The 16,680-nt window shown below is 28.9% G+C and overlaps 1 protein-coding gene across 1 annotated transcript; it reads right to left on the bottom strand.

Annotated features, from left to right (window-relative positions):
* Nucleotides 1-1,819: 1,819 nt before the first annotated feature.
* On the bottom strand, nucleotides 1,820-2,678 carry LOC111407111 (B3 domain-containing protein At4g01580-like). The gene is made up of 3 exons (XM_023036423.1): nucleotides 2,616-2,678; nucleotides 2,183-2,530; nucleotides 1,820-2,089 (listed from the first exon to the last, which is right to left on the bottom strand). Exons 1-3 carry the CDS (start codon nucleotides 2,676-2,678, stop codon nucleotides 1,820-1,822), a joined length of 681 nt encoding a protein of 226 aa, XP_022892191.1.
* Between the last annotated feature and the right edge of the window lie 14,002 nt (nucleotides 2,679-16,680).

Below are 16,680 nucleotides of genomic sequence, written 5' to 3' on the forward strand. Positions count from 1 at the left end.
CCATTAAAGTTTATTGGTGAATGACATTTGTACCCCTAGAAATTATTACCATTGTATCCCTGATTCTTACCTATAAATATAGGGATTTGGTTTTCAATAATACGCACAAAAAGTTTATTGAGTTTTCTCTATTCTCTTTTCCTCTCATTTTATAACACTAGATAATATGTATAAGAAATTTTTTTTTTTTTTTTTTTACGATACACATGTTGTTCCCAAAAGAATTAGGCAAATACATGGAAATAGCTTTTAGAAAAGGGCCACTTTTCCAAAATGATCTTTGGTCAATTTACATACCAAAAATGCCCTCCATTTGGATATTGCATAATAAGGCACTAAAATAGAAATTCTATATTTTAGTCTTTAAATTTAAATATTGGTTGAGATTTGATAGTTTTTATTTGATTTTTGTTCGCTCTAAGTAGCCATCCTTATTGGTAACAGAGTCATAGAGTTCATGAGAAAACCTATAAAAAATAGATTACTTGAAGAAGTAAAAATCTTTAGATTTATGTTAACACTTAGATTTTATATAAGTTTAATAAATAACAGATTAACTATTATAGAATTAAAGGAATATTTAGATTATATATCTTTAAAATAATAATTGATTATAATACACAAATATTTATATCTTGATAAAAGCATAGAGATTGTGGAAATTAAAATAAGAAAAATAGATAATTATTGACGTTTAAAATAAGAGAGAGGTATTATATATTTTTAAAACATATTCATAATAGATTAAAAATAATGACACTAATAATAATTAAAGAGTTGCCTAGAGAAATAAAGAAACAAATATTAGAAAAAATAAATGATATATATACATATGAAAAAATTATTAATATATATGAAGATGAAGAAAATAATTTATATTACAAAGAAAAGTATGAGAGCAAGTGATAATACACATTTAAAATTGAATAAATTACTTATAAAAATGGAAAAAATACAAGAGAAAATACGAAATATAATGTTAATACCAGAGGGAATGAGAACATCAAATAATAGACAATTAATAAAATTAAAATGTGAAAGATTAAGACTTGAGAGTAGATATTTTCCCTACTATATAAAAAAAAGAAAATGTGAGGGCACTTTAGAAAGCAACAGTGTCTTGATCCATCTTTGCTGCAGCATTTTTTTCTTCAATTTGGGGGGCGAAAAACGACGTCGTTTGCTTGATATATATTTTATTTTATTGTACACTACCTGCAAATTTACTGCAACACGCAATTTTCATTCCTCCTCACTCCAATATAGATATATATAGTAGGGATATAAGAAAAATATCACTTTTATATTAAAAAAAAATATAGAGATAATATGCAACAGAAATTTTTTTTACAACATATTACTTGTAAGTAGAAATTTGAAGAGAAAAGAATTAAAGAGAATTATAAATTGAAAAAAAAATTATAACTAAAACTACACAGCAAAAAAAAAAAAAGGTAATCTCTCCGTGCACGGAGGGGAAAGAAAAAAAAATTGTTGGAGACTCCGTGCACGGAGGCAAGTGTCTCCATGCACGGAGACACTATCTCTGTGCATGGAGACAAAATTTATATATATATATATATATATTAAGTAATTCTCCTTTTTATCAATTTATTTAAATTTCTTTTTTATTCTTTTCTCTTTTAAATAAAACTTAATTTTTCAATTTTAACAAAATAATATTTATATATATTTTTTTAAATTTTTGTAATTTTTTTATTTTGTTTATTTTGTATTTTTTTAAAATTATATTTAGAATTGGGCTATGAAATAATAGAATAGAAATACATGAAAATAATTAGAAGAAGGTAAAGAGGTCTCATAGACGTGTCAAACTTTCACCAACATGGTCTTTTTTGTAGACGATGAACGTTGGGGGTTCACTGTTCAAAAGTTCAAAAACACATGTATCGCCCATTTGTAGTACTTTTTCTCTAAAAAAATCTGCCCAACCTATAGTTATACGTCTTATTAGACCATTTAGTCTCAAATTTGTGGCAAGCTCCCAGTCGTGATGTAAAGAATCATGGATTTGAATACTTCGCACACCTCTTGGTAGGTGATATCTAGAGAACTGTCTTGGTATATCCTAAAAAACCATGAATGAATAAATTATTGATCTTTGAATCAAATTTATGTGGAAGAGATGAATGTAGAATGAGATATTAAAGATGACACTTACAATTTCCCGATGGCTGTTGTGATGAGGTGTTAGTGTTATTTCAAATGCAAGGTTATCTGTATGTGAAGCGTTGTATTCTTCCGGAACATCGGAGTCATATGTGACCTCTAATCCAAAATGGTCAAATATGGTCATATTGAATGTGGAGTTTTCATTATATTCAAATACCAAAACATGAGCATCCTGTAAGTTATGATGGTCAAAAAATTGTTCCCATCCATCGGCAAAATATATTCTTCCATTATCTTTTTCCAATCGTATTGTGACAATTATACCATCATATGCAGTTACTTGTACTGTGTCACCAAATTGGTGTCTCCAATCGTTGACAAAGGATCTCGGAAGCATCTATACATATACATTAAAAAGTATAAGAGAGATATTAAGAATGCATCCATTCAAATGTGAGAGGAGAAACTCTTGTATGACTAACCAGACGGGTATTATGGTTTTGTGGAGGAGTAATGATTCTGAAGAAATGATGTGGCACCTCCATTCTGTCTCAATATAGTACAATGAAAATTTTGTTAGAATAACTCTATTATTTACGTTGTGGAGGCCTAATATAAATTTCAAGGTAGATTTTGCAATATAGGCGATTTAGAAAGTTTGTTAATGGAAGTTCCATGTCCGTAAGATAAACTTTGTATGTGATGTAAAAAAAAATATATTCTATATGTCGTTGTAGAACAATATCGTGAAGTTTGGTGAGAAATTCATGATTTGTGTTTGATTTTTAATAGAAGAATTAAAGATTGACATTTAGTCCATCTCGATAAATAAGATGTAAGTTAAAACTGTAAAATTTAATGTTGAAAAAATAGCTATTGTAATCAGGAAAGAGTAGATAGACACCTGATTTTCTTTTTGTTGAACACCTACAAGCAAAGATATGTAAATATTTTATGTGAGGAGTGATAGTAAATTTTGAAAATATGAGAAGCTATTTAAATTAGAGGATATGTACTTCCTATGTTTTTTCCTTTTCTCCAAATTTGACAAGAGGTTCACGAGTTGTAAAAATGGACAATATGTTACCAAAAAAACCTGATCTTACTCTTTCCAAAAATAAAAGTGAGGAGAAAGAAATTATTGAAGTATCACACGTTTCACACATTATTTGATTGCAATCAAAAGGTTACGATTGAAACAACAAAATAATATTTATATATGTATTTTTAAATTTTTGTAATTTTTTTATTTTGTTTATTTTTTTCAAGTGGGAAGCAAAAACTACGCCGTGCATGGAGTACATCGATTTTTTTGGTAGTTTTTTTTTGGGCCTCCGTGCACAAACTCTTCGTTTTTTTTTTGTTTTTATATATATACACTATATAAACTAACTACAATGATATATATAATTTTTTTTTTTACTTTTCTATATCTATAATAATGAAAAAAATCATCCATGCATTCTATGGACGGAGGCCAGATCTTCTCCTCCAATTTTTTTTTTAGATTTTCCCTATTATATTTGTTTAAATAAATAATAATTCGAAATATCATGTCTATATATGCAATACTATGGATAGTCTATATATTTGTCTGACCTTGCATATCTATATCTACAATAATGTAAAAAAATATTAATAATAATAATAAAAAATATCCATGCTGTAAAATTAAAAATATTGATTAATAATATAAGATAGAATTCTACGAGGTGAAAAGTTATTTGTGAGTAAAAAAATTAAAGAGAAAGAAATTAAAAAAAATTAAGTTTAAAAGAAAAATTATTTATGATACAAAGAAAAAGAATTTAAAAAGAATTTTAGGCCTGACGCTTATTTTTTTCCTTTACGTTGTAAGATATATTTTTTTAATTTACAATTCTTTAAAATTGTTTTATCTTACCTCTAAATTTACTTTATTCTAACACGCAACAATTAAATTTCATTATAAAGACAAAAAAATTAAAAAGAATTTTCAATTGAATTTTTTTTTATCTATATCTAATGAAAAAAAATAAAATAAAATAAAATTGCAGGCCTCACCTGGGAGTCTCCGTGCACAGAGATTTGGGGTCTCCATGAATGAAAACATCATGTCTCCGTGCACGGAGTCTTTGGGCCCGTGCACGGAGTCATCTTATTAGTATTATTTTTTTTACTTCCTTTTCTTTTTAAAATAAAAGAAAAGCTAATACCTCTTTATACTATATAATACTAACTACAATGATATTTTTTACAACTTCAAGCAAACTTTTTACTATGTAAAGAAATATACTAAAAACTTTGAGTTAATATTTAATCTAAAGTAATATTTAGATAAATTTAATTTAAAGAATTCAATATTACTAAAAATATTACTGTAAAATTAAATATTGTCTGAAATTATTAGATATATCCAACTGCGATGATATAGTTTTTTTTCTTTTACTTTTCTATATCTATAATATGTAAAATAATAATTCGAAATATTATATCTATTTATGCGCGCTTGCATTTGTCCGACTTAGCATAATATAATAATATTTTTCTTCCTTCCTTATCGGTATGGTATATTTTATTATAATTTTTGTGTTTAAGTTTTGCAGTTAACTTGCATGCTGGCATAGCTTGCTTGTTTGCACAGCCATAATGGGTGGTTGGACGCCTACATTTCTCCAGCTTCAAGTTCTTGAATCTATATTTCATGAAAGTAACACAAGTCCAAACAAATCGGAGATTGCACAGATAGTCTCTCACTTGTCGTTATATGGCCAAATTTGTGATAAGAATGTTTGTAATCGGTTTAAAAATAAACGTGCTCGTTCAAGAAAGCCATCCACACAAACACAAAATTCTCAACTTAAGCCAATGGTAAAAGAAGACAAATTACGTAAAAGGGTTTTAGGTATGATTATTTGTTGAAATGTGATTTTTTGTTTATTTTTTTATTCTCTTTTGTACGTAATTTTAACATACATATTTGGTATTCTCTGAAAGTTACTACAAGTTATGCACCAGAAAGGCAAACTAAATGACATGACTTTGAAACACGTTTTTTAATTTTTTTTATGATATCTTTCATAAATCTTATTTTTATTTTTATGCTTTTAGGTTGTATTGATGATTGTATTGGATTATACAAGGATGAAAGTATTTGTCTTTAAAAAGATTCTGAAAATGAAAATCAAAATGAAGTATCAGAAATTCCTAATATTTTACTTGATTCTGAAAGGGTTGATTCCAAACGAATAAATCTAAGAGATATTCCTGCCAAACCTTATTTTCTTCCATCATCTACAATTTGTAAATATTGTGGTGTAAAAAAATCTCATAAAGAAACTAAGGGCTTTTGTTGTTGTGATGGAAAAGTTAGATTATAGTAAAATAGTGTTCCTCCTAAATTGTTTGAGCTATTTACTTCTACTCATGTGAGGCAATTGCTTTTAAAAAAGTTGCTCGTACTTATAATAATTATTTTGCTTTCACTTCTTTTGGTGTTAAGTATGATAAAAATTTGTGTAGAAATAATAAATGTATATATACATTTAGAGTTCAAGGACAAGTATACCATTTTATAAATCCATTGTTACCAATTGATGGGAAACCAGCATATTTACAATTATACTTCTATGATACTGATAACGAAATCACTAATAGACTAAAAAATTCTAACATGTTATGTGAAACGACTTTGAGAAAATTGATAGATGTCTTGAAGATGAATCCATATTGTCGTTTTTTCGATCGTTGAATGAAATTTCTGATCTTGGTTCATGTCATATTGTACCTAAGTGTGATCCAGGTCTTGACCAAAGACTGTATAATATGTCATCCAGTGAACAAGTGGCTGCTGTTTGGGTTGATGAAGACCCATCCGTCAGCGTTCAAAATCGCGATATATTAATTTATGGCCATTCTAACACTACACACAAAGTGAATTATTATTATGGCTGCTATGATCCACTTCAGTATCCATTGATATTTGCCTACGGAGAACCGGGATGGCACGAAGGTATCAAAAAAGTCAATTTGAATACTTCTTCACTCATCGATGAAAATTTTATACAAATTAATAACATTCATTCGGCTGAACAACTTTTGGAAATGGAAGAATGTGGTAAGTTTTATCATCCATCAAATTGTTTTATATGTAATAAAAGAGTATGTAATTATATTCTCCTTCTCAAATTTTTTCTTCCTATTTTTTTTCAGTTTTGACGAAATCGAAGAAGCGAATGAATGTATAAACTTTAGGGAAGGCTTTCAGATAATTTTATACTTCTTCATACAAGTAGACTTCTGCAACATTAAATAATAGATATGCATGTTAAAATTGAAACTGCAAGATTGGATTATTTTCGAAATAATCAAAAGATTATAAGAGCAGAGCTTTACCAAGGAATTATGGATAGTGTACAGAATTGTGAGAATAGAGGCTATAAGATTGGTAAATCAATAGTGTTACCCATAGGGTTTATTGGAGGTCCTGAAAATTTAATTAAAAGATATATGGATGCAATGTCTTTAGTTCAAAAATATGGAAAACCCAATGTATTTTTAACAATGACATGCAATCCAAATTGACCTGAAATTAAACAAGAATTGAGACATAGTGATGAAATACAAAATAGGCCAGACTTGTTAACACGAATATTTCGAGCTAAATTTGAGGAACTAAAAACAGATTTATTGAAGAGAGAAATTCTTGGGCCTGTAATTGCTTATGTTTATGTGGTTGAATTCCAAAAAAGAGGTCTCCCTCACGTTCATTTTCTTCTTATATTTAAACAAAATTTTCAGATTACTAATTCTATGCAAGTTGATGAAATTATTTCGTGTGAAATACCAGATAAAAAGTTAAATTCTTATCTACATACTACTGTGATCAAATATATGATGCATGGTCCTTGTAGATAATTAAATCCTACAAATGTTTGCATGAAAAATGATGGTACTTATGAAAATAAATATCCAAAAGAATATATTTTACATACTTCATTGAGTAATGATTCTTATCCGCTTTATAGACGTCGTAACGATGGTGTTATCGTTAAAGTCAGAGGATGCATACTAGACAATAGATGGGTCGTACCATACAATCCGTATATTTTAGCTAAATATGATTGTCATATTAATGTAGAAATATGTTCTTCTATTAAAATTGTGAAATATTTATATAAATATGTATACAAAGGATATCACCGTGTTAATTTTGCTATGAATAAAGAAACTAATGAATGTTATATAGATGAAATTTCAAATTATCAAACTGCTAGATGGATATCTGCGCCAGAAGCTGTTTGAAAAATTTTTAGTTTTGATTTATTTGACATTTCTCCTTCTGTAATTTATTTGTAATTACAAGTTGAAAATTCTCAATTAGTTACTTACAATGAAAGTGATGATTTATCAGAAGTTGTAAAGAAAGAATTTATCCAACGAACAATATTAACTGAATTTTTTCGAATGAATCTTTTTTATGAAAAGGCTCGGACTTTACTTTATAAATATTTTCCTATATACTTTGTATGGAATACATATTTACAAATTTGGAATACTAGAAAAAAGCAAAATGTTATTGGTAGAATAGTTGTTGTTAATCCATCTGAGAGTGAGAGATACTTTTTAAGAGTTCTACTGAATAATATTAAATGACCAAAATCTTTTGAAAATTTAAGAATAGTTAATGGTGTTGTGGCACCTACCTATCGTGAGACTGCATTTTTACATGGTCTAATCAGTAGAAATAATTATTGTGACATGTGTTTAAACGAGGCTATTTCTTATCAAATGTCTGTATCACTCCGTCAACTTTTTGCTAATGTGCTGATTTTTTGTGCCCCTACAAACCCTAGAAATTTATGGATTAAATATAAAGCTTACATAATAGAAGATTATTTACATACAGGTGAGACAGAGTATGATGCTGAAATTAGAGCACTACGTTGTATAAATTCATTCTTAGAAGTTGTTGGTAAAAGTGTAAGTGATTTTTGCTTTATAGATTTCGACGTTGCTGTAAATGAAGCCGACATATTAGCAAATATGATTTTAGAAGAAAATGTAAATGTCGGTGTTGAGTTTGACATACATTTTACAGAGAGTTTAAATAAGAAACAACAATTTGCTTATGATAGTATTTTAGATTGTGTTTTCAACGATAGAAATGAACTTTTTTTATTGATGGTCCAGGAGGTACCGGCAAAACTTTTTTATACAGAGCGTTACTTGCTATAGTAAGATGTAGACAACTCATTGCATTGGCAACAACATCATCTAGAGTAGCTGCTTCTTTACTACCTGGTGGAAGAACTGGTCATTCGCGTTTCAAAATTCCTCTTCAAACAAGTCCTGATATGCGATGTTCGGTAAGTAAACAATCAGCACTTGGTCAGCTTTTAAAAATGACGAAGCTAATTGTGTGGGATGAAGCACCAATGGTTAATAAATATGCTTTTGAAGTTTTGGATAAAATGTTAAAAGATATTATTGAATGTGAATTGTCATTCGGTGGAAAGGTCATTGTATGTGGAAGAGATTTTCGCCAAGTCTTGCCAGTGGTACAAAGAGGAACAAAAGATGATATTATGAAAGCAAGTTTAGTATTTTCATATTTATGGCAATACTTTAGACAACTACCATTTAACTCAAAATATGAGAGCTAGATTGGATCCTTCCTTTTGTGAATATTTACTCAAAATTGGAAATTGAATTGAAAACGAATATACATGTCGCATGATTAAACTTCTTTCGGATATTGTCATAGATTTTGAAGATGAAGATAAATCATTGGAAAAGTTAATCGGCATTGTGTTTCCAAATTTTCACACTTATAGTAACAATTTAAATACTATGATGAATAGAATTATTTTAACTCCAAAAAATGAATATGTCGATATGATAAACAATATGTTAGTTAAACAAATTTCAGGAGATACGTTTATATATTTCAGTTTTGATGAAGTGATTGATAAAACAGAAAGATTTATTCATGAAATTTTTTTGAATAGTTTGACTCCAAATGGTATATCTCCACATGAACTTGTTCTAAAAAAAAACTGTCCCGTTATGTTGTTAAGAAATATTAATCCTTCGGAAGGTTTATGCAATGTAACTAGACTTATTTGTCGTGAATTTAAACAAAATGTTATTTTAGCTGAAATTGGATGCAATGAATATAGTGAAAAACAAGTATTTTTACCTAGAATTCCATTTATTCCACTTGAGGGAGATAAACATTCAGTACCATTTAAAAGAACTCAATTTCCAGTTCGTCCTTGTTTTGCTATGACTATTAACAAATTCCAAGGTCAAACATTAGCTTTTGTAGGTCTATATCTACCTGAACCTGTATTTTCACACGATTAGCTATATGTTGCGTTGTCTAGAGCAAAGACAAGACAAAATATAAAAATTTTGATTAAACCAGTAGACAAAAAAATAGCATATTAGTTGCACAAAAAATGTGGTGCATCTGGAAATTTTGAATTTAATACATTCTATTTGACAAGTCTTAGAATTCTAAATTGTCCAGAATTAATCTATCATCTTGCTGCTATCAAAGTGAAGATTTACACAACAATTCACAAGGTTGGTTATTTTCATTTTTTTTTAAATTATAGTTATATTTTGTTTGATAATATGCTTAATTTTTTCATCATCTTTCTTATTTAGAGCATAAATATGAATATTTAACAATTAATTTATGGAAACCATGTAAAATTGTGATATTATAATGTTGATTCAAACTAAAACATTGTCAATTGTTCGGGTTTATCATGATTTCACCACAGTTATTTTTTTCTATATATACACCAACAATATAACAAAGAAAAATAATAATATTAAATAAAAAAACACAACATAAACTTATTACATAACATTTACTGTCATTACATGACCATATAACTAAGCAGAGGAATGAAGAATAGCTAAGAAGAAGAATGAAGAAAATATTTATTGTTACAAATATCTACAAACATCTTCCGTCTGTAAATTGACATCCTATCAGATGAAACTAATTCTATTGGCTGCCCTAGGAGAAAGCATTCTATATATTTTAGCACGAACATTCCACAATTTGGCCTATAGAAGAAACAGTTTTACGTTAGACTATATCCATATAAAGAAAAAATTAAATATTATAGCGAATAAAAAGTTATTTAAATGCTCACACATTGCCTACACATGGTAGATAAGGTATCATCTCCACTTCCATTGTTTTACTTCTATGTTTTCTTACATCCTTTCGGGTAGAAAGCTTAGAATTCATGATGGATGCTTGGATTACACTATGTGTTACTTTTGCATGTACCATGACTTGATCTGGTATAAGAATACCGTTGCTGCAGTCATATATTTGGAATTTCCATTCAAGAATATTCACCACAAAGAGATACCAAAAATTTCCAGGAAATGAGCATGAAATTAGTAGATGCTTGCACGCCATCCATTTACGAGCATTCATAGGCGAAAAACCGTTCACACATTCATTTAACGGAGTGAAATCCGCTTCTCCCCTGGTGGTTTTGTTTTTCTCTTCTATTAACCAAGTGAAAATTCTAGAACACTCATCTTGAAATTTGAAATCCATTACAACATAGTCTTTAGAAATTAAGGTAGAACCATCCTTGATAAGTCGCCTTGATAACTTCGACTCTAACTCAATATTCTAATAGAATAAATACACGTAAAATTAATTTATTATTAAATATCAAACATCAAATTAAATTTATTGTAATCACTAAACCTTACTCACCGTGGGAGTTATATCTTTTCCTACATCCAACAAATTTTTCAACATGTCCCTTCCAATGTAATTGACACTGTCCTCCCAATAAGTACTATATAAACAAATATAAATTAATATTAGATAATATAATTCATTATCCACTGAATTAAAAAAAATAGTATTTAAGCTAATGCAGAGTTAAATTTCTTACCCTGATGGATTGTGCAATATACAATCTCTAATAATGTTGTACTTCTTCTTTGGATAAGCTTCTAAAGGAAGGCTTTTTGATGATGAAGACCATATCTGTTTTCCCTTACCTTTATTTTCTATTCTCGATCCTTTAACACTTTTCGTCTCTTGTTGAAATGTTGATGTTTCCCTTGGCGAATTACTCAGAATTGGGATTTGTCTGAATAGGAACATCTTGTTGCATAGAACCAATGATAGCTTCTATGTTTGATACATTGCTAAATGTATTCTTGTTCTGTTCATCTACGTTGGATCTCATTGAACTTAAACTATTGTCCACATAAGATTGCATCTTGCCTAAAATATTATCTTCTTGCCATTTTTGTTGCTATTGAAATTCCTGTTGGAATACTTGTCTCTGACTGTCAAGAATAGTATCCATATAAGAATGAATACTGGATTGCATATAATCTTCTTGCCATTTTTTATGTTGTTCAAACATCTGGTTTTGATTGTGAAATATTTCTTCCTTCAGATTATGGCATACACCGGACACATCTGATATCACATGTTGCCTATGTGTTCCCAGCATTTCTTCCATTTGTTCTCGAGTTATATAGCTCGAAGCATCAAACCAGAAGCAAAACCAACGTAAGGAGAAGTTCTCGAACTACTCGAAATGGTCGTTTCTTGCACAAAGATGTTTTCTGCGATTCGTTGTGGGATTTGTTGTACTGTGTTGTCTAATTCTCCATGAACTATACCATCTAAGATGTTATGTTCATTATTTGCTGGCATTGAAAGAGTTCTGTACCATGATAATTCTAACTCTTCTTCCGTGGGATATAACACAGCAAATACCTCAATCTGTAATTATGATAACTAAATTTAGTTTTTAAATGATAAAATGAATATGTAATTATGCATTCTTAAAAAAGTATGTTATACCTCCCTTGTGGCCAAAAACTGTTTTACCATTCTCTCAGTCAATATTACATTAGGTCTCCACTTGTACATTCGAGGACTTTGTGCTTTTTTGTATCTCCTGCGTCCAAATTTTTTTCCAATCTTTGGAAGAGTTTCATATATCCAAAACTGCAAATAATTATAATCTTTTGTTATACAAATAAGTTATAAATAATATATATAAATTAAAAGAACAGAAAAAATTTACCTGGAATGCAAGTGGATATCCTTTTAATGCATATTTGCAGTCTAATTGATTTTGTTCTGCTCTTTGCACTCTTTGAGCTTGTGATTCTTGCAAAAAATTTAACAAAACAAAATATACTTTTCGACCCCATAGATAAGCAAGACAGTCATCGAGATGCTCAACCATACCAAGAGTCTTATAATCAATATTTCTGCTAGTTGGTTTCAAAATACACTCCACGAACATAACCAACCCCAACTTAAATTTATCTATATAGTCTTCACATGAATAGAATGTTTGATGCAACATTCTCATATTAATTCTTCTCAAACCATTGAAATATTGATTTATAAGACGATGATTATTATGATTAATCTCTACGGATGATTCATGGCATGGTAATCCAATGATAAGACAATATTCTTGCATACCAAATTTGGCAACATGATCACCTAAGCATACCCACACTTCGTTATTTTCACCACAATGTATAAGCCTCATCACAAATTCATGTATCAACTTACTGCTAAATTGTTCCTCCTCTTCCTTATACATAACTCCCACAAAAAATCCATAGAAATTGCTGCATATAACAGTTTCCTGTTGATTTGCATCTAGAAATTCAAAAAAAAATCCAAGAGATATTGCCGATTTGGATATTGACAAATAGTGGCAGGGAACCAGTGATCTGGAGAGACAATATATTCAAGAGACATCTGCATAATAAAAAAAAATACACAAATTTATATTTATAAGAAATTCTAGCTCTAAATGATTATGACAAAAAAAATACTAAAGCTCCAAGACTTTATGCATTAGGTAAAATGCAGGCTTATAGGAATAACTAAGACTATAATTTTTCCTCCATCTTATTTTCCTTTTTTCTGCTGTTGAAAATTTTATTTTAAGAGTCAAATCTAATATGTTTATATGATTCTGCTTCTTCAAATTGAATTTTATTTGTGAAGGTTTTTCTTCATAAATTATAGTTACAATTCAACCTTTGTCACCTATAATTCATAGACATTTTTCCATGTATACATAGTAATCCCAATTATTTATACATATACAACTGCACACGGAGAGGTGTACTCTCCCCATAATTCCATTTCTCCATGCGCCTCTCCATGCACGGAGAGGCAAACTCTCCTGCACACGAAGAGGTCCATGGAGATGCGCACTCTCTTGCACAGAGAGGTCAACTCTCCGTGCATGAGAAGTAGCCTTTCCGTGATGTCGGACAACATTTTCTTTTATTCAACAATAGAAATCTTACCTTTCAACCGGCTAAAATGTTTCTCTCTACTCTCTACTTTGAAAACTCTCTCTCTTGCAAAAATGTATAGAATTGTAGAATTGGTAAAAATTTAGTATGATTGATAAGATAAATGGTATAAGATTCTTCACATGTGAATATGAATTCTCGTGACTTTAAACTTTAAACTTTTAGTAGTTGAAACAATAAATGAAGATAATAATTGTAGGAATGTTATTTTGTTGTTATGTGAGTTAGTTGGGATAATAATTGTAGGAAATAAATTCTCATTCTCTTTTTTGTTTTGTTTAACATTCTCATTCACATTAAAATAAATTAAAAGCTAATTTTATCAAATTTGTCACAAAATATATCATTAATATCTTTTCTCAAAACTCTTTCTCATCGTATCACTCATTATGTTTTTACACAGTTTACTCAGTCTAAAGTATGCAGCGTATAAAACCTATTTACACAAGCTATTGAATTACTCTAACACGATGAAATTTTACACATTGTCATATACTTCTAATAATTAATTAAGTTCATCTCGTGAGTACTACAACTTTACAAAGTAATCCCTATACTAGTTTACAAGTAATCTCCATGTTAGGTATGGCTATAGATTAGATTTTACAATATATTACTACTGGTAGATATAATAATATAAAAAATATAGATATCTTCTTCTATTTTCGATTGGTTATCTCATCATCAAAAGAAATCCCCCAATTTACAAGTCATCCCCATACTAGGTATGGCTATGGATTAAATTTTACAGTAAATATCCATATAAAAAATATAAATGATATAACTCTAGATGTCTATATATATCTTCTTCTATTTGGATTGGTTATCTCATCTCATCAAAAAAAAAAAAATCTCCCAAAAGTTCCTCTTTGTCTTCATCCTGTTTATAAAAAACATTGTTAATGAAAGAAAAATACCAACTTATACCAGAAATTCTATCCAACAACCAAAAATGGAAAGCCAAAGTAATTATTGCAGAGAAAAAATCACTGAAACCTTCAAGACAAGGCAAGGGAAGATATCAACACATGATGCTAATGGATACTGACGTAAGTTATATAACGATTTAGTATTATTTTTCCTTTTTCAAAACAAATATGTTTTCTCTCTTTTATTATTATTAAAATTAAATATTAAATAAATATATATATACACAATCTTACACTAATCAATTTTTATCTTTTTATCTATTAGTGTAACACTATCCAATCAAGTCTATATGATTCAAATATCACTGTCTTCAAAAATCAACTTCTCCTTAGAAAGACGTATGCAATTTCTAAAACTTATATTAAAAACAACACTGAAAACTACAAATATTCAACAGGAGCTCTACAATGGACGATTTCTAGACAAACTTGTGTTGAAGAGTTGAATGACAATAACCTAGAACTTGTTTTTTCCACCTATCACCTAACTTCTTTCGATGAAGTAGGGCAATTCATGGATACAAACACTGATATAAGTAAGAAATTTCATCTTTATTTTCAAAATATATAATACTATTATATATAATTTAATCAAATAATTATAATTACAGTCAACACAAAAATAATTTTTTTTTTGCAGACATTTTAGCTATTCTGATTGATATGATGCCTAAACAATTAATTCAATCAAAAGATGGCAACTAAACTTGGGTACAAGATGTAATATTTCTGGACCAAAAATTCAGAACAATGATATTGACAATGTGGGATTCTTTTGTTGACAGAAAATGCAAATTTTTCTCGGAAAATATTGACAAAAAACCAGTAATCTTTGCAACAAACCTAAAAGTCACCTCTTTTTTCGATAAATTTCTATTATTTTTTCTTATTTAAACTATGCTTAAAATTGCATTTCTTATCTTGCATCAATGAATTGTGTAGGTTTAAAACTCTCTACAAAAGTTCGTAGTACATTTTTCGTGAATACTCCTTTCATTGTAGTAGAAGAATTGGTTCAATGGTATGTATGTATATCCTTCATCTTACATTTATTTTGGTTTTATTTGGCTCATCTACTCTTACATTTCTTTTAGGAAAGATACAAATTTGGACAAAATCGATGAGTTGATTTTGAAAAAGCCATATACTCAAAAATCTCACTCAAAATTGTCTCCTCCAGTGCGCAACAAATTCACCTTATTTCAAAATCTACAGGGTCGACTTCTACCGATATTTATATATCTCTGTACACAATATATTATGATTTCTATTTATGTTTCTTTATAAATTACAATTTTCTTTTTCAGAGAAAATTTTATTGGGTGAATGCCACTGCAAAAATGGAAAAAATAGATCCAAAATGTTGGTATATGGCTTGCAGCAATTGTTATCGGCGATCAAGCGCCGATTTTGGTGAAATATATGTTTGTATTTTCTGTAAAAGTTCCAATTCCAAAACTATTCCTCGGTAAAATATATTTTTTCATACCTTTCTAATAATATATATATATATATATATATATATATATATATGATAAATTTCTTTTGATATATTTGATAATTTACAGTCTTCTCCAATCTCTTTTGATATATTTGATAAATTTCTTCATGACATTTATATTTTTTATACACGGGGTTCACAAGCAGATTTTGGAGATATAATTGGAAAAATGCAAAATACTGAAAGAGCATTCTATCTCAAAGCGACTCAAACAGAACCTAATTCATCCAATTACAAATTTGACATCATCTCTGTCGAATGTTTAATTGTCGATGAAGAACAAGATTGCCAAAAGAATATTAATTCTGAAAAAAATTTGGACAATTTTGACATGGATGCAGATGCAGATGACAGTTGCTCCCCTTCAACCAAAAAAGCTCTTTTCAAATCAGCTACTCACCAGTCAGAGTTAGAAAGTGCCAGCTCAAATCCATTTATACTGGACAAAATGAAAGAAAAAATAGAGTAAAAAATGGAATGAGCAGTATTATCTTAAAAAAAGGCCAAGTTCATTTTGCATAATATTGTATATATTTTTGGTCTACCTTATGGTTAATTTATAGCTTTCAATGAAATTACTTTCTCTTCAATTTCTCATTTTCAACAACTTAAAACACTTCTTTTTTTTAAATACTCGACATATTCCACGCTAATAATAACAAAATCTATACAAAACTCATGCATCGCACGAGGCGAAGACTAGTACTATAGTAAAAGAAGAATTAGTGGATCCAGATACAGTTGAGAGAAAATTTAGAAAAATAATAGATAAAAAGG

Source organism: Olea europaea, chromosome 1, assembly GCF_002742605.1.
Source record: "Olea europaea var. sylvestris chromosome 1, O_europaea_v1, whole genome shotgun sequence".
Taxonomy (NCBI): Eukaryota; Viridiplantae; Streptophyta; class Magnoliopsida; order Lamiales; family Oleaceae; genus Olea; species Olea europaea.

Bases quoted from the DNA above. Each gene is read 5' to 3' on its own strand.
- LOC111407111 (XM_023036423.1), bottom strand. From the start codon at position 2,678: ATGGAGGTGCCACATCATTTCTTCAGAATCATTACTCCTCCACAAAAC. The intron at 2,531-2,615 runs GTTAGTCATACA...GTATATGTATAG, and splicing joins AAAACCATAATACCCGTCTG to ATGCTTCCGAGATCCTTTGT. The intron at 2,090-2,182 runs GTAAGTGTCATC...ATGGTTTTTTAG, and splicing joins ACAACAGCCATCGGGAAATT to GATATACCAAGACAGTTCTC.